Source organism: Canis aureus, chromosome 31 (genome assembly GCF_053574225.1).
Source record: "Canis aureus isolate CA01 chromosome 31, VMU_Caureus_v.1.0, whole genome shotgun sequence".
In the NCBI taxonomy this organism is placed as follows: Eukaryota; Metazoa; Chordata; class Mammalia; order Carnivora; family Canidae; genus Canis; species Canis aureus.
Window position 1 is genome coordinate 16,006,245 of NC_135641.1, and position 26,059 is coordinate 16,032,303.

Sequence of the window (26,059 nt, forward strand, 5' to 3'; positions counted from 1 at the left end):
TTGGCTTCTGGGTGGGTGGGGACATAACCTGAAGGAGCCTCACCACCAGGACCCCATGCTGGGGTCTGTCTGGTCCGTGGGGCTCAGGCCCCTCCCGGTGGCATGCAGCAAGGTGCTTGGTGGGGGAGGACTGGCGAAATCCAGAGCTCCCAGTTAGAACAAGGGCCCCCTCCCGGACTCTGGGAGGGCCTGGGTCCAGCTCCTGTGGCACCCAGTGTCACCACTCTAGGTACGTTCTTCCTCTGCCGCAAGTGCACCTGGGGTTTAGAGACCCCTGTACATCTCTGGCTAACAAGCCTCTTTGCTGCAGTGTCTCCCACCCTCCATGTGCCTGGCTCTTCTTCTTGGGCAGTTTTCCGGTAGATTCCACAGGAAGCTGCTCCCAGACTCTCGGGGCTGCCCTGGGCTGCCCGCCAGCCACTCTGGGTGTACATGCCCTCCTTCAGCACGCGCCCTCCCCCCAGGAGTCAGCAGTGGCCGCCAGCTCCAACGCTGGAGTTCCCCGGCCAGAGGCGCAGAGATGGGCCTTGGGGTCCAGCAGGGTCTCTCGGGCGTGGTGAGCCGAGTCTGTGGGGTGGGTCTGGACCAGTGGCTCAGGATCACCGGGGAGTTTGTCAGGGACGCCTGTTCACAGACCTGCCGGAATCGGCACCACACCGAGACCCCGGGACTTGGGGGTGAGAGGTGCACTGGGGGGGGGACTGCCCTGCCGCGTTTGTCCTCCCCGGACAGCTGCGGCCCTGTCTGGGTCCTACCCTCCGCTCTACGGGGGCGCTGCCAGTGTCTGATGGGAGCACGCAGCCCACGAAGCCGCAGAAGCCCAGGGGCCGTCTGCCTCCCCAGCTCCCCGCTGGGGTTTGGTGCTGCCCTCCCCACCCTCCCCGGCTGACCAGGCGACTGTCTTGCATGTAGTGGTCATCGTGGGCGGTGCCTTCACCTTCCCCAGGTGCCTCTGGCTCTCTACTCCCTCCTCCGGTGCTCCTAGACCCCGACATCCAAAACCATGACTTGTTCCCCAAACTCTCCAGCTAAAGCCCCACCCAATGCCCCACACCCCTCCTGGGATTCCCAGCAGGCATTCTAGGCCCTTCCACCCGCCCCCAACGGCCACCCGACTGCCACCTGCATTCCCCAGCTGCACCCAGGCCTCTCACTTCCCCTGGACCTCAGGGCCCCTGTCCCTTCCAGGCTCCGTGGGCACTTCGACGGCAGGTCACATGAGGCCAGAAGGAGCTCTGCTTGGAGCGAGGCTTCTCGAACACACACACTTCCGGGCTGAGACTCGTGGCTGGTTCATGCCTGTGTGCTGACCCTCCTGGTACCGAGGACAAGGTCAGGGCCCCAGGGAGCTAATGGGTTGGTGCCCAGGAGCAGACAGGAACGCCGATCCAGGCAGCAGGTGTGGGGGAGGCTAGTGTGCTGAGGGGACACCCAGGTCCCCGAGTGCAGAGAAACATGTAGGCTTTGGACAGAAATGAGGAAACAAAATAGAGAATGGTCCTCTGGGGTGAGGGGTGCTGTGGGGGTCCGCAGGGCAGGGGGTGCTGTGGGGGTCTCCCGGGGGGTGAGGGGTGCTGTGGGGGTCCCCAGGGCAGGGGGTGCTGTGGGGGTCTCCTGGGGGATGAGGGGGTGCTGTGAGGGTCTCCTAGGGGCAGGGGGTGGTGTGGGAGGTCTCTCAGGTGTGGGGGTGCTGTGGGGGCCCTGGGGGAGACACCAGATACTTAGAAATCCCAAGACTGTTCAAGCAGGCACGCCCCTGGATGTCAGGAAGAGCAGTGGCAGGTGCTTCCTGGGGCCTCCAGACACATTCTGGTTTCCAGAGAGCGACTGTCTCCACGTCAGCCTTGGTCCACACGGCCCCGGATGTGGTGCCAAATGTCTCATTATGAACCGAGTTTGGAGCTTAGGTTTTTAACTAGTAAAGTGTGTGTGGGGGGGAGGGAGGGACATCCATAAGTACGGAGCTGCGTGTGTGCACGTGTGTGCGTGTGTTTCCTCTGCGTGTGATCAAGCACAGACGCGCTTCCCGGCCACCGGCAGGGCAGATGCTCTGCACACTGGTGGCCACACGCTGGCTGACACAGGTGGAACGAGTGTATCTCTCTGAAAATCTTGTTTTAAAAGAGGATGTGACACGTTCCAAAATACACGTATTTTTATTCGGCCTGGGGGATCTCACGCTTCCACCACCAATGCCCCACACGAGCACAGTACCCAGGACATGACATCACCCGCACAGTCACAGGTCACCAGGAAGCCCACCTGCTCCTCGGGGACAAAGGTGCAGTAGCTTCCCGTGCCGGGGGACCGCTGCCCGCACCCCCGGGGCAGCCTCACGTCCCAGAGGAATTGTGCTTTCCCAAAGGGGAACTGCCCCAAAGCCTGGTCGTGTCGTGTCCACCTGCCTGCTGCCCACGTCCGTGTCCACTGAGGACACCAGGGGCACGCGAGTCCAGAAGCTGCCTCCTGCAGACCCCAGTCCAGCCTCACCCCTGTCCCCACCGCCTCCCGCCATCTCTCTGTCCCGCATGGCTGCCCCCCTTCTGCCTGGCAGTGCTTAGCGGCTGCATGAGGAGGGACAGCTACCCCCACCCACCCCTTCTGACTTTTGTAATGAATAAATTATAGGGAGGGCCGCCTGACCAGGAACCCTCACCACCCCATATGCCCCACACGCGCGTCGGAGCGGAGCCCTCCAACCCCACGGGGCCTCGGGTGGAAGCAAACAGAAGCGATATTTACGCACAGTTCCCAGGGCTATAGAAAACAGCTTCGTAACTGAGCTGCCAGTGGCACATCCCACGTGTTCTCTGGACACGACATCCGTGCGGGCACCGGGCGGGGAGGGATGGGGACGGGCAGGGGGCCTTCCGGCAGGGTCCATCGGCACCACCTCAGTGGGGCCCCCGCCCGGCGCCGCGTGCACACCCTAGGACGGGTGATGGTGGTGGTAGTGGTGGTGGTGGTGGTGCTCGTGGTGGTGGTGGTGCTCGTGGCGCTGGACCGTGGGCACCGCACAGCCCTCCCCTGCCAGCGCGGCCGGCAGGTCCCGCACCAGCTCGTGCTCCAGCACCACCGGCTGGCCCAGCGCAGCCTTGAGCGGCGAGTGGCCTTCCCTGCTCCTCTGCCGGTACCGCTTGTGGCCGTAGGGCTGCGGCGGGGGCGGCGGGGGGTGGTGGCCGTCCTGTGGGGCCTGGGGCGCGGCAGCCGGCAGGTAGTAGCCCAAGGCTCTCCCGGGCTTGCCCCCGCTGGGCGCCCCAGGCGGCCTCCCTGAGCCCTTGGGGGACTTGAGGAGCGGCTTCTCCAGCCCCTTCATTCGGGGCTGCACATCCAGGGCCCTGACGGTGGGTTCTGAGGCCAGCAGTGGGGGGTCGGCCAGCACCTGGGACCTGCGGTGCCATGCAGAGTGCGTATCCGACTCCTGGGAACGGGATCGGCTTTGGGGGTACGCGGCCTTGCCCGGGTGCTCCTGCTTGGCCTGCACCGGCGGGGACCCTGCGGACACAGGACCCCGGGTGGGTGAGACCCACAAGAGGACCCTGTGGACATGGGGCCCTGGGTGGGTGAGACCCGGGGTGGGGGAATCCTGGGGCCCAGGTGAGACCCGTGGCAGGCCCAAGGACATCTATCTCACTGTGGAGCAGATGCGCCCCCACACACCTAAACAGGGTGCCCACCCTGGACACAATGCTGTAGTGCGGTCTGTCACAAGGCCCCCACGACACTCGGCCGGGGGGTTGGGGATGGCTCCTGTTCCTGAGGCGTCTGTACCCAGGGCCTCGCCGCCTGGGTGCAGGCCAGTCCCCAGGACTTACCAGGTCCAAACTTAGATGTGTAGTTCTCTATCCCGGCCAGGTCCAGGTAGTGGTTTCTCCGCTCTGTGTTCTCGTCCACACGGTATGGGCCGCGCTCGCAGCAGGGGTGGGGTTCGGCACTGGGCTTCCTGCACGCACCACGGGGATGAGGGCCCAAGTGCTCGCCCCCGCACAAGGCGACAGCAGGCACTCAGAGACGAAGGGGTGCCTGCTGTGGGTGGACTCGGGGTCCTGGGCAGGGGCCCTGACGGGCACTTACTGCCCCACAGGGGAGCAGGAATAAAGCTGTCGACGACAGCAAGGTCCCCAGCCACCCCGGAGGCCCCAACAACACTTCAGCACCACCGTCGGGAACACCTGCAGAGCTCGGAGAGCTGCAGCATGAGAACCTGCAGCCGAGAGCAGTCAGCACCCTGCACCCTCCAGGTGACCATGGGAACCCCAGGGTGCTGGATCATGGCAGAGGGTGCATCTCCAGGCCAACCCACCACAGCCCTCAAACCTTGCCTGCCTCTCAGACACCGAGCACCAGCTGCCAGGGGGGCCCCAAGGCAGTGCCCTCACCCTGCTGGCGGGCAGGGCCTGGGTGCTGCGGCCATATCCCGCCCTCTGCGCCTAGGTGCCTGGCTTGGTGGCTCTGTCCTGAGGGACAGCCCTGAGGCCTACAGGCGACAAGGGGTGGGCCAGCTGCTCCCACAGAGGACAAGCCAGAGGATGTAGCCAGACCCCAGCCCCTCACCTGGTGTGTGCAGATGGCCTCTTCTCGGTTCCCCTGGGGTTCTCGGTGAGCTCAGCCTCCATCCTGCAGCGAGGGGGCTCCCGGTCTGCAAGAGGCAGCAGGGCGTTCCCCTCATCCACAGCACTTCACTCCCACACTCACTCACCTGATGGCTGCCCTCAGAAGGGATGGGGCGCCAACAGCTGAACAGGGAGGAACAGTGAGCACGGTGGGGACAGGGTGTGCGGGAGGGGCTGCCCCTGGGGGCGGGTGGGCTGCTGTCTAATGAGGGGTCTCCGGGGTGTCCGAGCAGGGCAGCCCCTCACCCTGGCCTGTGGGGGGGCTGTCCTTTCTCCCGCCATAAGACTCAGGGCTGACGGTCAGCTTCACGCGGAGGGTCTTGCTGCTGCCAGAGGAGTGGTTGATGGAGGCATCGACGGCCTCGTAGATGGTGTGCATCAGGCTGGACATGTCCTGAGCATGGCCGTGACATCAGCGACACAGGTGGACCAGGCAGGGGCGCTCCGCTGCCTGCGGGCGGCCTTCCCCCCCCAGCCCTGCCGTCTCAGCGGCTTTGCTGTCCCAGGGGCAGCTCTGCTGTTCCTGGGATCACACCTCGTGGACAGTTTACATTTGACACCGATTCTGAGTTCAGAAGACTAAGCAACCAGATGAACTGTGTCACCCCACACACAGGGGCCAGCAGAGGGGAGCGCAGGGGCACCCCCTGAGCCCCCACTACCCAGCCCTGGGGACTGAAGCCCAGATGTTACTTGGGGGGGGTCCTCCAGGAAGCAGCACAGACAGCTGCTCCCCCCTAGCCCTCCCCGCCTGCCTGCTGGGAGAGCCCCAGCCTCTCCTCCCTCCAGAGCCCTTCCCTGTGGGCAGCCTGTCACAGCACCTCCCTGGTGGCCTTGCCACTGTGGTCAAAGCCATAGAGTGTGAACGTCCACTCCTGACGGTTGTCCTCCTCCACCGACACGTCACACTGGAGTGCCTGGGGGGCACAGAGGTGGGCATGTGGGACAGAGGGGGACACATGGGACAGAGGAGGGCACGATGGAGGGGGGCATGTGGGACGGAGGGAGTCACATGGGTCGGAGGAGTCACGTGGATGGATGGGGTCACGTGGACAGAGGGGGACATGTGGACGGGGTGGGGGAGGGGAAAGACCTACACTGAGGTCCAGCGGCTTCCTGCCCAGCCCCCGTGGGCCCTCGTGGCCTGAGGCTCTGTCTCCATCCCCCGAGCTGGAGAGCTGTCCTGTGCCTTCGCGGCCCTCGGCCTTCTCAGGGGGCAGCGCCACTGCAGGGGGACAGGGCTGGGGAGGATCTTTTCTGGGCCCGGCAAGGAGGTGGGCAGAAGGGTGCAGTGCAGGGGCCAGGGAGCCCCGGAGTCCTGGCCAGCCTCTGACCCCCCCCATCGCACCCTCAGAGCTGGCGGCAGGAAGGGCCCCGTCAGAGGGGAGGGCGGCCCCACTGGGGTTAGCTGGGGCCAGGTGTGCAGTCCTGCCCCTGCCCCCCATCCACCGGGCAGCAGCAGCTCTGGCGCCCAGGTGAGGAGGAGGTGCCCCTGCAAGGCAGGCCAGGATGACCCCACCCGAGGGGCCTCTGGGAGGGCGACTGCATCGTCCTGCTGCCCCCGACCCACATGGTCCAGCTTCCCCGGACTCCAGGACCCAGGGGCATGTCTGTGCGCTGAGTGTCCGCGGGACAGCCCTTTGTCCCCAGGCTCTGGGGATGGAGAGACAACACGCATTGGTGTTGCTGGGCTCATTTATCCTCCGGGATAGGAGCTCAGGCCTGTTCCAGCTCAGTGGCTGCGTATAAGCCCTCATACTGGTGAGAGTGGGTAAGGGGCTCAGGGCCTGGGGCCCCAGCTACAAGGGTCACTCTGGTCACACCCTCCTGGTCAGCCTCCATGTACCCACACCACTCGCACCCCAAATGACGCAGTTCTGATGACCGCCCATCGCACTCCACAGTGGGATCTGTTCTGCCACAGGTGCAGAGGTGTGCTGGGGACTCGGGTCAGGACGTCAGACCCAGACCCAACCTGTGCACTCGCCAAGAGGCTTTTTTACAAAGCCAGACCGTCCCACCTGTGTACATGGGCTCATGGGTGCTCCAAAGACATAAAAGGTCAGGGGCCCCTCGGACTCCATCCTCTGCTTCTCAGATCCCTAGGTCCAAACCCCAATCTCCTAATTCATGTAAGGAGCCCCAGGAGAAATGTATGCCCGAGTGTATTTGAAGACCAAATTGCCTTTACTGCTGGGATGTGTAGCTCACCTGCACCTGCCATCAGCCTCTAGAATGGGGCTGGGCTGGGCAGGACAGGCCACAGCACGCCATCCCTGTTATCAGGGGCCCAGTGGCTGTGAGGGCAGCTTTCGGGCGTGGGCTCTGGATACAGCTACTTGGTGAGGTTCGGTGGGGTGGGCTTACCCTCTAAGGGGCACTGGTCCTCCCAGAAAGGTCCCTCCTTCAGGTCCCCGCTGGGCGGCTCCTATGGGAGGACAGGGTAGTAAGACGAGGCTCAGTGGAGCAGACCAGGCATGAGCCCCAGGCGCCAGGACTGGACTCCAGCCTCCCGGACTGTCACCTGCTCTGGGCCCAGAAACACCAACCTGTCCACGCCCCACTGAGCCTCAGATTTTAGATAGCACCCCAGCCCCCCAAGGTGTTGTCCGGCTCCATCAGCCCTATGTCCATGGCAGCTGCTGCCAAAGGAGCCCTGCGTGCCCTGGACGAGTGGCCTGGCCTTTGCCTGAGGCCCCCAGCCTCTGGCGGGGAACCTGGGCTCAGGACAGTGCTGGCTGCACTTGGGGCCCCCCGCAGGAAGCACAGGCTGCAGGGGGGAAGCACAGGGTGGGGGGCTGCCACACCGAAGCCCCTCGGCCACCTTAGTCTGTCCCAGGACCAGTCACGGCAAAGTGGGAACAGATCCCAGCACGTCAGAAGGGTGCTTTAGCTGCAGGATGGAAGTTCGCTCGGTGTCAGATGATTCACAGGAGTAAACAACACGGAGAAAGAAGCGGGAATGTCATCGGGGAAGCCTCCCTGAACCAAAGGGTGCCTGGAAGGCGTGGAAATGGCCACCCCGGGGACCAGAGCACTCCGCACGGTGGCTGGCAGGCAGCTGGCGTCCCGTGCTGCCCGGCGTCTCTGGCTCTGAGCCTGGTGCAGGGCAGGAAGCATGGGCCATGCTGTGCATGGACACAGCCCCTCTGATACGTGACTAGAGTCTTCCTGGCCCCAACAGAACCGTTTCCCCCAACAGGAGTCACCTGGGCTGCAGACCTCAGCCTGGAGCCCGGGTTGGCAAGGAGCCCAGGGGCTCATCCCCCAAGGGCACCTGACACCCTAGCTGCTCAGGCCCAACAGGCAGCAGGCAGGGAGGAATGGGGATCCCACTGCCACAGCACAGTCAGGATCCTGGCAAGGGATGGTGGAAGGTTCCAGACAGATCCACTGCCACCCCAGGCTATGGGCAGTGGGAGGGGACTGGGACTCACTCCCTTCCACTAGTGGGCCTGAGGTCAGCGCCACAGTGGGCAGCATGTGGGCCAGACTTACCCCCGCCCTCCAGCTCTCCTCTGCTCCCTAGACAGTCGGAATAAGAAGCCTTCTCACGGGGAGGTCAAGTGTACAAGCTGTCCAGGGCACCTCGGCAGGCATGGGTAGCTGAGGGGCCAATGGCGGGAAGACAAGGCCACAAACAGCCACAGAGCAGCCTCGTTCCCTGCCCCTCATGGCTCACCCAAAGCATCCGGAGCCCATGGTGGCATGGTTGCACTGGCCCAGGACCACAGGGGATCAGAGGTGACCACAGGAGACCACAGGAGACCACAGGGGATCACAGGGGACCACAGGGGATCACAGTAGACCACGGGGGACCACAGGATCACAGGAGACCACAGAATCACAGGAGACTATGGGAGACCACAAGGGATCACAGGGAACCATGCGGGACCACAGGGGATCACAGGGGACCAGTGGGGCCATGGAGGACCAAAGGAGACCACAGGGGATCATAGGCAATCACAGGAGACCATAGGGGATCACAGGGGATCATGGGGGCCACAGAGAACCATAGGGGATCACAGGAGACCACGGTAGACCACAGGGGATCACAGGGGACCACGGGAGAGCACAGGGGATCACAGGAGACCACAGAATCACAGGAGACCACAGGGTATCACAGGGGACCACGGGGGACCACAGGGGATTGCAAGACACCATGGGGGACCAGGGGGACCAGAGGGGGCCATGGGAGATCACAGGGGACCACAGGGGCCACAGAGGACCACAGGAGACCATGGGGGATCACAGGGGATCACAAGGGCTACAGGAGATCACCGGGCATCATAGGGGCCCGCCAGAGTGCTGGGCACACAGAAAACAAACGAGGTGCCGTGCGGTGGTTCTGCCTCCACCACCCCTGCCGCGTGCTCTCAGGTCCCTCAGCGGGGTGGTGCCTGGAGTCTCAGGCCATGGCCCACGCAGGGTGGCCTCCTCTGGGAAGGACGGGACACCGCAGGATTATGTCAGTAGAACACAGGGACAGAAATCATGTTGCAGACGGTGGTCAGCTGAGGCCCAGGCTGGGGGGTCTGGGGCCAGGTGCGGGGGAGCCCCCATCACTTTCTCCAGGGGCCCCAGCTGTGTGGACAGGGAAGCAGCCTGGCAAAAGGTCCCCAGGCTCTGACTACCCTGCTCCACGCATCCCGCAGGGTCCCCTGCCAGGCTAATGGTCAGTGCTCAGAACCAGCAGGATTCTAGATGCTTCTGCCACAACTGAGCACTCTGCATGTCCACCACAATCGCAGAAGTATAAAGAAGAGCAGGACCTAATGTCCTCAGACCTAAGGATGAGGCCCACGTGTGCACGGCAACTCTGCACGAAGGAGCTAAAGTCACGGGCAGAGTGGCCAGAGCCCCAGGGCCTGCCTTGTGACCATGCTGTGCCCAGGGTACTATGGGGCACGAGACCCAGAGCTGGAGCGCGTCCCCGCAACCGGCGACTCCTGGTCACACAGAAACGCCCTTTCAGCTGTGCTACTCTGGCTAAACGGGGCCGAGAGCTGTAATTGGGTCGCATCAAACCTACCACTAGGCCTGGCCTGCCGCCCCCCTGCCTGCGGGGATGCCCCCTCCCCAGAGGAGCCCCTGCCTCCTGCAGATAAGGGGTGGCTCTGTCCCCGCTGCCACTGCGTGGGACTTCTGGTGGCTCAGCACACCCAGCCACACCCACTCACAGCCAGGAACAGGGGCAGGGTCCACTCTGATGCTTTACTTGCTCAGCTCCTGCTTTACGAGTCACGGTTCGGTGGCCGTGGCCTCGGCTGCCAGTCCCCAGGGTGCCATCCCCATCCCTGGTCCCTGTCCCTCTCACCTCTCAGAAGAGGCCACCATCCACATCTCCTGCTGAGACTCTGCCCTAAGCCTCCATACAGACCTGAAGTCCTGGTTCCCCCCAGCAGGTGGCCCCCACCTAGACTGGTCCTGGTGAGCCTGCCAGCTGCCGCCTCAGCTGCCCGTGGGTGCAGAGGTGTTGGGAGTTTGGAAGGAAAATCTCTGCTCCTGGCTTCCCCTGAAAGTTTCAGCCAGGAGGTCCAGCCACAGGCTCCCAGGGACCTCATGCCATGGCCCCGCCCCTGGGAGACCCCCACGCCACTGGAACTGTGGCAGTGCTGGGCCATCGGCTGCAGTGTGAGGGGACCAGCTCCTGGTTAAGGCCACAGTGTGGGGGGTGGGAGGGTTATTGGGAGGAGAACCGTTTCGTGATGCAAACAGCCTCTCCAGAAGGAGCCTGCTCTTCAAATTTCAATGTTCCTACACTCCTGGAGAAGTCGGTGCATCTGTGATTTAGCAAACACTCCTGGTTTTAAGGGTTGTCTGTTTTCCTTGGAAATCCATCTCCGGACTCTTGGAGAGGCCCCAGGAAAGTGAGGCCAGGCCGGGTCGCTGCATCTCTCGCGCCTTCCTTCTCAACCTGTTAAAGCGCTGGCTTCCGAACCTGCTCTCACCTGCTCTCCATAGAGTGCACCCGGATGGGTCTGCTGCAAACACAAGGCCACATGAGCAAGAGAGACACAGCTCCTGCCTCAAAGCCAGGTTCATGGGATTGGGGACAGATGGGCTGGAGGTGGTGGCTGTGTGTCTGCTTTGAAACTCCAAGAGGACTCTGCAGGTTTGCCCAAGAAATCTGTGTTCTACGGGGCCAGTGTTCACTCCCGCCCAGAAAGTGGCCCTGTGCGAGTCCAGAGGAGCAAGAGCAAGGATCCGAGGACATCTTGTTGTCCCCATGGAGGGCTGGGCTGCTGGCACGGGTGACCCTCCCTCTACCTCACAGGAGCCACCCTTGCTCCCTGCTGTGAACTGCCCCTTCATTTGCATTAAAACATGCAGAGTGGTCCCCTCCTGACCTAGAGCCTCCTGGAAATACTGGCCTGTTCCTTGCATGCAAGGCCCTCAAGGGGAGGTGGGCTGGAGGTGGGGTAGGGAGTCCAGCAGAGAGGAGAGAGGAGGGGGTGGGAGGGGAGGAGGACAGGTGGGGGTAGGAGGAGAAGGAGGGAGCTCAGGGTGGGGGAGCAGGGGAACCACCCAGGCAGGTGTGTTGCTGGTATTTTCCAGAACTGCTCTTGAAGTGACAGCCACTGGGGCTCCCCAGACCCTTAGGGGAGGGTGGCCTGAGATGGACCTTTAACACAGATGTCACCGGGAGGAGCTGTTGGCCCCATGTCCCCATGCAGTGGGAAGATGGTGCCCCCGGTTCACAGAGCGCCTCTCCATGGCCTGGCCTGGCCCAGTTTCTGACCCGACAGGTGGAGCAGGTGGCTCTGCAGGGACGGGCCTTCAGGGTGGCTGAGGGCCGGGAGCCCTCACAACCACCTACCCTCCCGCTTCTGCAGGCAGCAGCCCCCAAGCGGCCTGGGAACTCCCAGAGGCAAAGGGCTGTGGTGCCAGGAGCCCCCAGGACAGCTCAGCGGTCGCAGCCCCAGGTGCTGGGTGGCCAGGTGGTGGCCGGGCAGTGAGGGTGTGTGGGCCTCAGAGAGGAGGCTGAGGGCTGCAGGGAAGAGGTCCAGAGTGGGGGGGTCCCCCAGGGCACCAGGAGGCTTCCGCAGCAGGTGGCCAAGGCCACTTTGGGGCAGTCTGGGGAGTATTTGGGCTATTGCTTGGGTTGTCGGGTGCCAGACATAGGGTGAGAGCTGGGGAGTTTGGGGTCAGCATGTAGGACTGGGCCACATGAGGAGAGGCAGAGGGCAGGCCCAGGGTCCCCCAGAGGAGTGAGGATAGGTGTCAGGGTCAAGGGTCAGGAGTGTAGGGCCCCAGAGTGGACCAGGACTGAGGGAAGGGGGAGGCTGCAGGTAGGGAGGGGATGGGAGCCCGGCCATGGGGCCACGGCCTCTAAGCCTCCGATGAAAAGAAGCCCCTCCTGCCTGCCAGGAATCGAGGTGCTTTCGAATGCCATCAGATGGGAGGTTTGGGGAGCAGCTGCCCCCAGGCTTCTAAGGCCACGGAGTTGGGCTCCTCGCAGGGCCTGTTGTGACAAGAAACACCTGAAAGGGAGGCAGAGGTCAGCTTTCTGCCCGGTCACCCTGGGGGGACGGAGCCTGACTCAGGCGACCCGCCAGCACGTCTGGAATCTGGAGCAGCAGCGGCGGCTTTGAAGTGCGCTGCGCTGCTTCCACGGCTAAACAGTTTCAGATGTGACAAGCAGTTCCACGGGCTTGACGACGCCAACGCGAGTGCTGAGCCCGGAGGCCCCGCCGAGGCCGCTGGACTCCGGAGGTGGCGGCGGGGATCGGCCCCTGAGGCCACAGCTTCCCGGGGAGGCGGCCGCCGGCTTCCCGCACCAGCGCACATGGTTTCCGGTTCTTTCTTCCAAAATTACAAGTCCTCAAGATCCGAAAGGGGCCTTTCCAGATTTTGTCCATCAGTATACTTCTTGGTTAGGACTATTTAATCAGACTTTGTAATCACCAAATTTGGGATTTATGTCTAGAAATGCAGTAATTTGGATCAAAGGGTCTCCTGAAATAAATAAGTCTGTGCTCACGTGCCAGCGCTCTGCTGGAACCTACTTCCCGAATGAGGCCAGGCACCAAAAACGATTCTGGCTCTCCCTTTGTCTCATCCCCAACACAGTTTGCCATAATTTTGCTTGTTTTATTAAGATATGGGATATAGGGATCCCTGGGTGGCGCAGCGGTTTGGCGCCTGCCTTTGGCTCAGGGCGCGATCCTGGAGACCCAGGATCGAATCCCACATCGGGCTTCCGGTGCATGGAGCCTGCTTCTCCCTCTGCCTGTGTCTCTGCCTCTCTCTCTTTCTCTCTCTGTGACTATTGTAAATAAATAAAAAAATTAAAAAAAAAAAAGATATGGGATATATTACATACCCCACCTACCCTGGTCTGTGGGGATTAACAGCACCCCTCTCCCCCAAATGCCCAGACCCCCGAGAGAGTCCCTAAAGACCCCAACGAGGGCTGGAGGATGGCTGTCCAGCCCGCAGCAGGAACGGCTGGAAACCCGCACCCGGGAGATGCTGTGGGAGACTCAGCCCAGCGGCCGCCCAACTGCACGGTATCACCAGGGGTGGACTCAGGCAGCCCGAGTGCATCACCAGGGGTGGACTCAGGCAGCCCGAGTGCATCACCAGGGGTGGACTCAGGCAGCCCGAGGTGGGATACTCCACCTAAGGCGTCATCACAGCTATCAGTTAGAAGCCGACTGCAGACACCTGGGGGCCAGAACTCTCCCCCAAGCCTGGGGACAGGTACTTGTGGTGCATGTGAGCCACGCCGAAAGACACAAAACCTATAAGGACGCCAGCCCCAAACTGCATGCTTGTTGCTGGGCATCCACGCCCCTCCAGGTCCAGACCTCATTCAGAAGAACATCTGGCTGCTGGGGTGGGAGCCGGGGGGTGGGGTGTTTCAGCACAGATGACACATGCATGTGAGTATATACACGTGTGTGACTGTAACTCATCCACATACACATAGGCACACAGGTAGGCACATGCACACACTATGCACACAGCACAATACATACATGCGTATGCAGGTACACACTGCACACAGTTGCACACATGCACATGCAGGCGTACATAGTACACATGTACACACATGCATATGCAGGCACACACACACAGATACACATATTCTACCTCAAACAATTGAGATGGGACCATAAATATGCCAAAAATGTCTTCAGTGACTTCCGTTCTCAGCACACTGGAATTCTGTTTTCTGTTTAGCACTAACTGTCAGAGAAGCAGCTAATCTGCCGACTTGGTTTTCTTCTCCCAGACATGCCTGCTGCTGTTTGGCTCTTCAGAGTTAATGACTCATAATTCCACAGAAGAAGGAAAATCACGGGTAACCGGCCTTGCAAATCCTGCTGCTGTCCTCTGAGCTTCCTGGCCACAGGGGCCACAGAGGCCACACGGGAACCCCGCCTGCCCGCCCCGTCCTGTGCAGACGAGGTTGAAAGCACCAGGTGTCAAGGGCAGACCGAATCCAGCTCCCCTCCCTCCGACTCTCCCGTGGGAACCCCGGACTTGCTTTTCCTTTCATTTGTATTAAACCCTTATGTTTCCACTCAGAGGAAGCCTAATTCCAAAGTTGGAAAAGAACCCGTGCATTTTAAGTTCATTTTGGGGGGTTTTGTTTATTTTAACTTAGGAGGCTCCATATGTTACCACGCAGTGCAAGCGCTGAGCAGAGAAACACAGGCTGGAAATGCTGAAGCACTGGGATCAGGTCACAGCACCGGGACCCCGGGGACCGAGCTACTCTGGCAAACCTGACAGGCACCATTTCTGCCTTTGAAAGCACCTTCCTGGCATCAGGTTGTCACGTGGTGGATGCCCCCTACCTGGCTCTGTGGTTGTTGCCGGAGCTCCTGAGCTCAACGGGGCACGGGCGCCCTCCTGCCCCTCTCACATCTGGAGGAAACGCGCATAGGTCTTCCTTAGGCAAGGATCTCGACTTAAAAAAGAAATTGTAGGTGCCCAAATGAGCCCCGAGTTCAGGACACACAGGCCTGCAGCCTATCCTGGCCGTCAGGGGATGACAGGCACAGTGGCTCCCAGGGTGAATACACACGGATCTCGCAGGAGGCCTGGCCACACTGCCTTCTGACCTGGGGCTGACCCCGCCTGGCTTCCCGGGTGTGCCCCTGGCACTGCAGGCGCTCACCCGGGGGCCTGCTGCCTCCCCAACCCAAGAGTGACCTGTGTGGTAGGGTAGGCGGGCCTGCTGGGTGGAGCACAAGCTCTGCACGGTCCGCCTGCCCGTAGGGTCTGGGCTGTATGGCTCCAGGCAAATCCCCTACCCCTGCTGTGCCTTGGTTTCCTTCCCAGGGAAGGGGAAAGGAGGCTGAGGAGTTGTCCTGATTATGCTGGCAGCCGCCAATAGGTCCCTGTCCCATGAATGCATGTCAGGAGGGCAAGCTTCAGCTCCCTCCGGTCCTGCTCTCCTGCCACGAGATTTAAACATATTTTTTTCTGGGCGCCTGAGAGGCTCACTCGGAGAGGTATCTGCCTTCGGCTCAGGTCGTGATCCCGGGGTCCTGGGGTCGAGCCCCATGTCGGGCTCCCTGCTCAGTGGGGAGCCTGCTTCTCCTTCTCCTCCCTGCTTGTGTGTTCTCTTTCTCTCTCTCAAATAAAAAAGAAATCTTTTTTCTCTGGCTGCCTTAAAACCTTTCTCCTTATCACGGACTTTCAGCAATTTGACTGTCGTGCATACAACCTGACACAGTTTTCTCTATTTGCTTGGAATGCATGGAGTGTCCTGGGCCTGTGGTTTAGAGTTTTTATCAAATTTTTTATTTGGGGCCACGTTTCCTCAAGTACCTGCTTGCGCCCCTCCTGGGGCTGGGGGTCCTGCAGTCGGGGAGCCCTGTGCATATGGCACCGTCAGGCCCCTCTGCCCTCTGTGCTCCATCCTGGGCCATGTGCACTGCCCTGGCTCCCAGGTGCCTCATCTCTTCTCCTGCTGCATCCACCTGCCAGCAGCCCCATCACCGCTGCTCACTCTGATGCTGTGCTTCCATGTCTAGAACTTGCATTTACGTTTTCTACGATCTTCCTGTCCTCTTGGGCACGCAGGTATGTCTATAACCCGTTTTAGCACCTCTGTGTGCTATGCCCATCCCGTCGTGGCTCAATCTGCTTGTATTGGTGGATTTTCTTCAGGGTATGGGTCATGCTCTCTCCGCTGTGCATGTGCCTGGACAGTTTCACTTGTGCTGGACATTTCCACCGTGTGTGGTTTGGGCCGTTTCTTTACAGACAGCGTTGTGTTTTGTTATGCGTGCATTGTTTTGGATGGAGGTCCCTTTTAAGCTTCGTTAGGGTGGGGCTGGGTCAGCCCTAGGGGGGACTAAGCCCCCACACTGTCCGGACCCCAGGAATTGGGGTGTCCACGCATTTCAGCGGCCCCTTCCCAACTTCTCACCCACGTGCAGATCAGCCCCCACTGGGGACCTGCGGGGACCCCTGCACAGACACCCGCTCTCCAGTGGCCTGGGAACTTAAAGGCGCTTCAGCCTCTCAGGGATCCCCGCCCACACTGCCTGCTGTCTGAGCATCGCTGTGTCACACATGCTGTGCAAGGTGGAGGGCAGACCCGGTCCCTGCATCTCGGCCAGATTAATCTCCTCCTGCATTGGTTTTCAGGCATGGGTGGCCCTCAGAGCCGATGCCTGTGGAGTCTAGGCCTGGGTGACATCGGTTCTCGTCCACAGGCTCAGGCACTCTGCCCTACGAGGGACATTTTTACACGAGGGTCTGGAAAGAGCCGAGACACCAAAACGTCGACTGATCAAGATTCTGTCCATGTTCCCTCGAGTGGAATCCACCGTGGGCTGTGATCCAGCGTCCCCACGACTTTAACGTGGCATGAGCTGGATTTCTCCCAGGACAGGACCACCAAGGAAGGCCTTCTCCCCTGCGCTGTGAAAGGCAACGCATGATCCTGGCTGGGGAGAGGGCGGCCTGGGCCTCCCAACCACGTTCATGCTCAGTGAAGCGTTTCCTCATCCCAGGAGGCACGCTGTGCATCATTCCAATGGTGTGCCTCCCTATTTCCACATTCACACTCCGAGAACATGTCGTCCACCTCCAAGAGATAAACTACAGAAACACCAGCGCTAATGATCGGATTTGCCTCTTACATCGGAAGAGCCCAGTGTCCAGCAAACTCAGAGATGAGCAGGGGTTTGCAGCCCCTGCAACACACTCTGCACTGATTTGGTAGATGATTCCTTGAAGTACATGAAAACCACCTTCTCCGACTCCAGTTGCAGAGGAAGCAGACACAGGGGCTTGCTACCCTCCAGACGGAGCCTCCTGGAGCTGTGCTGACCACCTGGCAGCCACGGCCACACGTCACTTTTTACATTTGAAGTTATGAAAATGGAACCACATTATAAATCCATTTATCTGCTGCATCAGCCACATTTCAAGCACCAACGTGGCCAGCAGCGACCCTGTGGGCAGTGCGGATAGAGACCATGCCCAGCCTACTCGACGGTATCCGGCCCCATATTCCCACCCACAGATGGGGAACCTGAGGCCTCAGCCCTGTGGGGGCCACAGGGACAGCCAGCTGGACTGTAGCCCATAGGACAGCACCCTGCAATGGCCTCGGCGAGCTCCTCTGGCCCAGCCCCTGGCCACACTGAGTGAGCCCCAGGTGCTTCCACATCGGAGGCCTGATGTCTGACCTGCTGTGTGGCTACGAGTGGACGGCCACTGCTGTTGTGGCACATGGACCTCGGTGTGCTCTGCAGGTGGCTGTCCTGGCCCTGGCACCCTCCCTGGACACCCGGGAGGCAGGCGCCTGGCCACACGCTCCTCCTGCCGCTGTGGGCATCCTGGGCACCTTCCGTTTGGGGTTTTCAAGTCACGCTGTGGTACAGGCTCTAAAACCTGAGCCAGGCAGAGGCCAGGAGGGACCCCAGGTGCTCACAGGAGGGCTGGTACATGGGCGGCCAAAGGGGGATGGGTGTCCACTGGGCAGCCCCATGCTCCGCCCGTCAGGAGAGCCGTGGGGGTGGCCCCGGGGGCAGAGGCTCAAACCCGTCTGCCACCGAGGGAAGAGGCTTTCGCAGGCAAACAAGCAAAGCAGATGGCCAGAGAGCCCACTGTGCCCTGTAGAGCTACCAAGGTGTGCAGGACGTTAACGAGGGACACGCTGCCTCCTCTGGGCACGCCCTGGTCCCCACGGGGCAGCGCGCAGAACCATGCTCCCACTTCTCTGTCGGTTCGCAGACAGACAGACCTGTGACTGCTGGCGGCCTTCTGGAATGCCGCCCTCCTTAGGAGGCCCTCGCACGGTTCCACTAAAGGACAAGGGAGGTGCAGGCTGAGGATGGGTACCGACTGGCTGGTCAGGGCCCCGCCTCGCAGAGACAGCTTTCAGCCGCCTCCCTACAAGGAGCGAGGAAGGGGGCAGTTACCCTCTGACCTCGAGACTCTGCACAGGAAGCCTGCAGAGCAGCTTTTATCCGGAGCTCGTGTGGGGCTGGCTGCCAGTGTTCACCCCATTTCCAAAGAATTTATCAAAACAAGTGTAGCTGTATTAAGATGCTTCTGGAAAGCCTACTCTATATCTGGAAAGCCAGGCTCCAGGATTCCTGGGCAAATGAAGGCCAAGCCTGAAGCACCCCCAGAGCAGACAGGGTCACTCTGTACCCTGTGGGCAAGGCTCTGTAGTGCAGGAGGGCCCCAGAAGGTTCTGCAGTCCAGCCTGCCCATGGGGGCTTGTGGCCAAGTGCAGAGAAGGAGCAAGTCTGAGCAGGCCCAGCATGGGTGGAGGAGGATCCAGTCCATCCAGGAGGGGCCCCCAGGTCTGGAGGGTGCAGAGTGGGCAGGGATGCAGAAGGTACCCGGGGAGGAACACAGGGCCTGTGGGACCTCAGAAACCCAGCTCCAGCTGGGCCGAGGGGCACAGCTTGGGGGTACTGGGGAGATGGATTACATGGGCAGGTGGGAGAGCAGGGCTTTGGAACAGGTGGGGAGACTGTCCAGAGGCCCCGACAGGTCAGACATTCACGGGCAGGGTGGGCCGGAAGTGACACATGAAACCCACAGAGCAGGACACCAGGAAGGGGGAAGTCAGGGGGTGGGGGTCGATGGGGGGAGCAGGGCAGCTCCAGGTGCAGGATGCTCACCTGGCCACGGGCAGCAAAGGGGCAGAGGCTCCGTGAGAAGCCGGCACTGGTGGGGATGTGCATGGCCTGGCCAAGGACAAGAGGTTCTCGACCTCGGATGGTCTGAGCAGCTGGCGGAAATGCCGAGCCATGCAGAGTTGTCCTGGGCAGACAGAGGCGTGGACGTAGGGTAGGGAAGACAGCTCAGGAGTTTAATCCTGGCATCACCCTGGTGGACAAGACCAGTGGGCAGCTGTACAGACACTCCTGGGTCATGTGAGGCACACTGATGCCCTAAGGAGTGGACAGGCACTGGGGACAGGGTGCTGGTCAGACAGGCCAGGTGCCCAGGATGGAACTGTGGGCACGATCCTGCTCCCGGACACTGAGCATGAAATCCTGACCTTACCTGCAGGAGGCAAAGAATGTGCCAGAATGTGCCATGTGTTAGCTTATGGGCAGCACTCCGGGTCAGCAGAGAGGTCAGTGCCACCTGAAACCTTCCCATGACACACCTGGGCTGGCCTACCATAGGCACTGAGGCTGTCTGCACAGCAGGTGGGGGCAGGTGGGTGAGGCGGGGAGGGGAGAAGGGGGGAGTGGAGAAGAGGGGAGGCGGGGTGGGGAAAAGAGGGTGTGGGGAGAAAAAGGGGTGGGAGCAGGTTGGGGTGGAGATGGGGGGCAGGGAGTGGGCGGAGGCAGCAGGTGGGGGTGGGGAGCAGGGGAGGCAAGGAACAGGCCACCTTCAAGGGCGGCTGCAGACCAGAGCCTGCAGGGAGGAGCTTCAGTGGGAGGAACAGTGTGGAGGTGCCAGGAGGAGGGCCTGTCCCCCCTCCCCCAGCCAGGCCCTGGCCCACAGGGAAGGATAGACTTGTCCTTGGAGGGTCAGGAGGAGAGAGGGAGAAGGTAGAGGGAGCCACACGGGACCTCTCCTGTCCCTGAGCCTCTGCAAGAGGACAAGTCCCAGAGGGACAGGACTTGGGACCTGAGACCCCTGGTTACAGGAAGGCGGAGGCCTAGGGAGGGCCGGCCACCGCAGTGGGCACAGCCTCACCTTCCCCAGGCTGAGGGCCCGGCAGAGCAGCCTCCTGGCCATGCTCTGAATGCCCATCATCCAGATGCCGCATGGCCGTGCTAACGTGATCTCCAGGTTCAGTTTCTGGGTTAAACCACACCCTGCTTGTTCCTGCCTCAGATTCTAGAGCTCAAAACTAGTTACGCTTTCCTTGGAAGACGCTGCTGAACCAAAGGAAAACAAATCCTTCCTGTTCCGGCTGTGGCCAGGCTGCCTGCCGCCTGAGCCGATTCCAGCGAGCACAGAAGCAGGGAGCCTGGGAGAAAGGGTGTGGGGTCCCCACCGGGCCCTGCACCCAGTGTCGCCCAGGCTTCTCAGCAGAGGCAGCCCCTGGTGAGGGTCCTGATGACAGCCAGCACTCTGTTGAACAGCTCGCTGTCATACACAGGGGCGCATCTGGAGCAGAGGGCAAAGGAGGGAGGCTCTCTCCTCGAGTGGAAATTCAATGACGCGGACGCACAGGGTGACCCCACACACCAGGCATCGTGCAGGGGCACCTGGGGTCAAGTTGCACAAATGAGGCAGAACTGAGTCCACGAGAGCCCATGGTGTGTATCTGGGGAGCACCAGCCCAGCACCTGGGAGGGAAATGAGCGGAGAGGGCCTGCAGGTTCCAGGCCAGGGTCTTAAAAGCCTCCAGAGAGGTGAAGTGTGAATGGACACCTGAAGGAGGGGAGGCAGTGAGCTGAGCTGTGGGGATGGGCTTCCAGGCAGAGGGTGGCACATGCCAAGGCCCTGGGGCAGGACCAGGAAGGAGGCAGGAGCAGAGTGGGGGCCACTGAGCAGGTTCAGAGGTGGCCAGGTGAGAGGTGTCAGTCTCCCAGACTGTCACTGAGGAGGTGCTGGCATCACCTCTGTGTCCCAAAGGCCCCCTCACCTCTGGTGGGGGAGGAGCATGGGGGAGGACTGGCAGGAGGGAAGGGCATGGGGAATGGGTCGCAGTGGACAGGGGTGGAAATGGCCGATTCTGGCCCACTGCAAAGAGCTCGAGTTGATGGGTCCCCCAGGCACAGGATGGGTGGGACAGGCAGAGGACGAGGGCCCAATGCTGACGTGGGGGCGGGCGGGTGTCCTGCAGGGAGGGGGGTCTGGGTGGAAGACCGGAACCCTGGGGGTGCTGGTGCGCACAGGCAACCCCTCAGAATCTGTGGGCCCAGGGGTTTCTGGGGTCCGCAGTGCACTCATGATGCTCCTCTAGTTGAGCAACGTAAGTCAGTGCCCGGAAAGCAGCCTGAGCACGTTCCAGCTGTCACAGGTGCGGGTGACTGAGTCGCAGTCCTGCTTCTAACAGACTCCCTGGGCGGAGCCCCTGCCAGCCGCCCTCCCTCCCAGCTGGCGGCGGGAGAACACGCAAGCTGACCAGGGGGCCTCGGGGAGCACAACCCCGGTGCTCCACTCAGCCGAGAGCTCCTCTGGACACCAGAGGCCCGTGTGCTTGCCGAGCTTCGCGGCGCCCACCCTCCAGAGCAGAGCGAGCCTATAGCTGCATTCTGGGATCAGCTGCTCCCGCTGTCACCCAGGGTGGCGGTTCTCGGGTGCTCCGAATGGGGGCCTCCGCGGATGCATGGTGCCACCGCATGCTCGACAGAGAGCCCTGCCCACGACGGCTAATCCCTGTGAGGCCACACGACGTCCAAAGGGTGCATCCTGCCTCTGCATATCCGTGGGTGACATGTAGGGCCAGACGGTGCCCCCCCAGCCCATGCCCCCCAGAAACTCCGAATGAGACCTTATTTGGAAATGGAGTCTGTGCCCAGTGATTGGTTAGGACACTGTGGTGCTGGGTTTGGGCTGATCCCAGCCAGTGGCCTGTGTCCTTGTCAGGAGGAGGGGACACACAGACACGGGAAGAGGCCACGTGCAGACCCAGGCTGACATCGGGCAGGGGCGCCTGCTGCCCTGCTGGGGAGACCAGGGAGCACCATCCTCTGGAGCCGTCAGGGGAGCACAGCCCTGTGGACACCTTGATTGTGGATGTTGGGGCTCTAGGACAGGGCAGAAGGAATGTCTGTGTGGCGTGTGGTACCTGGTTACAGCAGCCCCAGGTGACCAGCACAGGTGGCCCAGGTGGCTCTTCTATAGGATTATCTTAGAATATTTGGTTCTAAGGCATTTCCAGCATGTGCTTGCATCGATCAGCTATTGATCAGCTATTGATCAGCTCGAGGAAGATGAACCATCAAGTGTCCTGGGGCCTGGTGCATATGTAAGAGGATGGTCCAGCTTCCTCCAGGAAACACGACCCAAACCCTTATGGTGGTGTCAGGCCAGATCTGGGGACACAGGGACCCCACAGTGCTGGCTGGCCCCTCTTGGGCTCAGCGCGTGCACACACACACACATACACATACATACATACAGGCGTCCCTGCAGACCAAGACGATCAGGGTCACAGGTCACACCTTTCACATCCCTAGGGAACAGTTCCAACAGGAACTGGCTGTCCCCCCTGCAATCATGAGGCTGTCCCTGCTGTGACCACGACCCTGCTGACCACTGGCTGTTCCCCCCTGTGACCACAATCCTGCTGACCACTGGCTATGCCCACCATGACCACGACACTGCTGCTCTGAGGCTGTTCCCACCTGTGACCACGACCCTGCTGATCACTGGCTGTCCCCGCTGTGACCATGACCCTGTTGCCCCGAGGTTGTTCCCATCTGTGACCACGACCCTGCTGACCACTGGCTGTCTCCCCTATGACCACGACCTTGCTGCCCTCATTCCTTGTGGTTTTCATGCATGACCTCAGCTGCTCCCCATCCCTAGAACCTCGTGCTGAATCCGCCAGCACCCACATCCCCTGGCACAGCCCTGGCCAAAAGCGGGCAAGCGATTAGATTCTGCCAAGATCAAACAGCAGCATTTCCCAGAGTCCATGAGGCAGACTCTTGGATTGTATTCTAGACCTAGAAGCAGCCAGTCCACCTGCCTAGAAAACACTAATACCTACGAGTGTGTCAGACGAGAACCAACCAGGCACCGGGAGCAGCATCACTGGCAAAACCAACCTCAGTTCCTTTGTTTTGGGGGAAGAGGAGAACAGGCGACAGCACGTGGACACACACTTAAGTTCCACAAGGTCATCAGCCATAGTTCTTGTGCAACACAGGGGACACAGTGTGCATGGAAACACAGAGTGGACTTCAGAAAAGGAGCATGGCCCCCACCCCACCGGGTGTGCTGCACGTCCCAGGCTGGCCTCCCCTGGGCACCACCTGGGGGGACAGGGGCCGTGACACACTTCTGGGCACCACACAGAGAGAAGGCTGCAGAACTCTGGGATAGAAGCAGGAGGGACATAGGACCAGACCGCCCAGTGTCCCTGACCGAGCAATTTCCAGGGGCAGAACCAGGAGCAGGGGTGTGTGGTGGAGGTGGGTAGAACTACCCCAGGGTAGCTCAGTGACGTGGTGGCAGCAGGGACCCTGTGCACCCCTGCCAGCAGGAGGCGAACCTGGCCAAAGGCTCACACCCCACAGCCGAATGAAGGAGTAAAAGCCATGCTGCTGTCCTAAAACCAAAGTGTGTATAACGCAAGGACATCCTGTTCTGAGAGTTTGCTCTTCTGTACGTTGGTGTTAAAAGCACCCTGATGGCACAGGCTGGGCGGCTAAGAAATGTATTTAGTTCTCGCAGTTTGGAGGCTAGAAGCCCAAGGTCCAGGCGAGGGCAGATCCCATGTCTGGTGAGGCCCCTTTCTGATTTTCAGATGGCAGAGGGGACAGGGACCTACCTCTCTGGGGCCTCTCGTAGGGGCCTTGACCCTGCCATCGGCGCTCCATCCTGGTGCCCTGAGCACCTCCCGGAGCCCCTGCCTCCTGACACCGTCACCTAAGGGGCTAGGTTTCAATAGACGGGTTTTGGAGCAATATGAACATGCAGGCCACAGGAGAGGACAAAATAGTAAGAGAACAACCCAAGCCACACCCCTCAGCACTCTTAGAAATGCTCCAAGAGTGTGGCATCTGTCCGCCTGAAAGACCCTCAGGGCCCCAGCTCCAGGCTCTCACAGGCCTGCTGGTGGGGGGGACCCCTGAAGAGTCACTGCCACGTTCTGAACAAATGAGCACACTTACCCAGACACCTCTAAGGACTGAGAGGACAGTGCCAGGCCGCCTGCCAGGCACCCAGAAGGACCCCAGGCCTGAGCGCGATGTGAGTGCACACAGGTGACTGATCACAAAGAGACCGAGCCTTACGGGCCCCTCCCTCCCTCCCTCAGGCAAAGGGAACAGGCTGAGAAGATGCAGAGCCGGCCCCCCGCTGCTCTCTGGGCCTTCCTGCCCTGGTCCCCGGGCGCAGGGAGCACATGTCCATCCAATGTTACAACAATGTACCCAGAAAATGCCTTAAAAAGTATTTCCTGCCTTTCTGATGTGCACAAAAACATCACCCCCAGAGAGCTGGAGCTGCCACTCTCGCATGTGCTCATCTCAGGGCCTATCTGAGCCCCTCCTCAGAACGCTGCACAAGCGTTTGCAAACAAACTTAGATTTCTCTTTACCAACCGGCCAGGAAAAGGTCCTTCCTAAGAGGGGGCTGACATCCCCATGTGCTGGTGTGCTCTGCCTGTGGGGGACTTCAGGCCCCTGGAGGTCTCAGCCATCTGGTGTGGCCACCAACAGGGATCCAGCCAACACTGTGCAAGCACCACCTTGTCCTGCTTGGCCAATATGTGCCCATCTAGTTTACCCCAGGTCCCCCTGGTACCCCAGGCTGGGGCAGTTCTCTCCTTCTAGACTTTCAAACCCACTCTCAGGGTCAACCTGGTCCTGCGGTCTGGGACCCTCAGCCATTCCATCTGGAGCCCCCCTGCAGGCCAGCGGTCACCCAGCTCGCGGATGGGAGGCGTGGTGGCCTCAAACCCCAGCCACCTTCACAGCGCAAGCGCGCAATCCTAACACAGGGCCAAGCCGCCCCCCACCTCCAATGGGATACTGAGGCTTGGTGCCACAAGACCCCAGCTCAGACTCAGAGGCTGGGGAGGGACAGGCTCTGGGTCCAGCTGCCTCTCTCTCGGGCCAGGGGTCACCCCCTACCCCGCCCCCCCACCCGCCCCCGCCGCAGCCTCTGCCCCCACAAGCCTACCTGCTTGCCGCTGGTGCTTCGCTCGGCCTCCTCCGTGCCTTTGCAGCCGCTCGCGAACGCGGGCACCACGGAGCTGTCCCCTGCCGCCCCGCGAGCGGACGCGCGGGAAACGGTACCGCGGGGGAAGGAGACGCGCCGTCAGCCCCGGGCGCCCACCCCAGCTCCGCGTGCCCCAGCGCGGGGCTCAGGGCTCAGGGCTCAGGCCGGTCGGGGGGCGGGGGGGCACCTATGCACTCCCGGGGACCCCGCGCGTCGTCCCCACCAGCCGCGGGCTCCAGCGCGGACGCGCCAGGCTCTGCGCTCGGGTCCGGCCGCCGCCCCGCGCGCTCACCTTCGGGGCTCTCTCTCCGCTGCGGGGCTGCGGGGGCCGCGGCCGGCGGGCGCGCTGGGGATGGGGGGGCCGGGGAGTGGCCGCGCCCGCCCGCCGCCCGCCGCGCCCGCGTCTCACCCAGCCTGGACTGCGCCTTCCCCATGGCCGCGCTCCGGGCGCCGCGCTCAGGGGCGGGGCGAGGCACCGGGACCGGGACCGGGACGGGGCGGGAGGCGGGGACCGGGACCGGGACCGGGACCGGGACGGGAGACGGGGACCGGGGGGCGGGGGCGGGAGACGGGGACCGGGACCGGGACCGGGACCAGGAGGCGGGGTCCGGGAGGCGGGCGACCGGGAGGCGGGAGGCGGGAGGCGGGGACGGGGACGCAGCCAGCTCGGCCACGGTGGCCACGGCGGCCCGGCTCCCTCTGAGCGCGCGCGCCCGCGCCCCGGGCTTTAAGCGCGGCCCCCGCAGCGCCCCCCGCGGCCGCCGCCCGCAGCGCAGGCGCCCGTGGACCCGCCCCGCCCCCACCGGCCTCTCCGCCTTCGCCCGGGAGCCCTGGGGGGTGCGGTGCTGCCAGATGGGAAGGTGGCGAACGGCGCGGGCCAGCGCCAGGCCCTGGGAGGAGCGGCGGGTGGGGGCCCGATGGGGGCAGCTCCCGACCCCCTCACCGGGCATCTCTGGGCCGGACTCCCCACTCTAGAGGAGCCCAGAGCACCGGCCGGGCTTCAGAACAGCCTGCCATCTGCCCTGCCCTGGGGGTGGTGGTGGTTGGGAGCAAGCTTGGGAAGGGGGTGCCCAGGGGACTCGGTCCAGTCCTGGCTCCTGTGAACCCAGGGCTTCTTCCCCAAAGGTCCAGCCCCAAACTCTGCCTGGCAC

General features: G+C 62.0%; 1 protein-coding gene across 1 annotated transcript; it reads right to left on the reverse strand.

The window, feature by feature from the left end:
* Positions 1-2,137: 2,137 nt before the first annotated feature.
* Positions 2,138-25,858, reverse strand: NKD2 (NKD inhibitor of Wnt signaling pathway 2). The gene is made up of 9 exons (XM_077879514.1): positions 25,318-25,858; positions 24,870-24,949; positions 6,981-7,041; positions 5,711-5,838; positions 5,435-5,530; positions 4,860-5,007; positions 4,555-4,639; positions 3,816-3,943; positions 2,138-3,495 (listed from the first exon to the last, which is right to left on the reverse strand). The coding sequence occupies exons 1-9, from the start codon at positions 25,856-25,858 to the stop codon at positions 2,930-2,932; spliced, it is 1,833 nt and encodes a 610-aa protein (XP_077735640.1). The 3' UTR covers positions 2,138-2,929.
* Between the last annotated feature and the right edge of the window lie 201 nt (positions 25,859-26,059).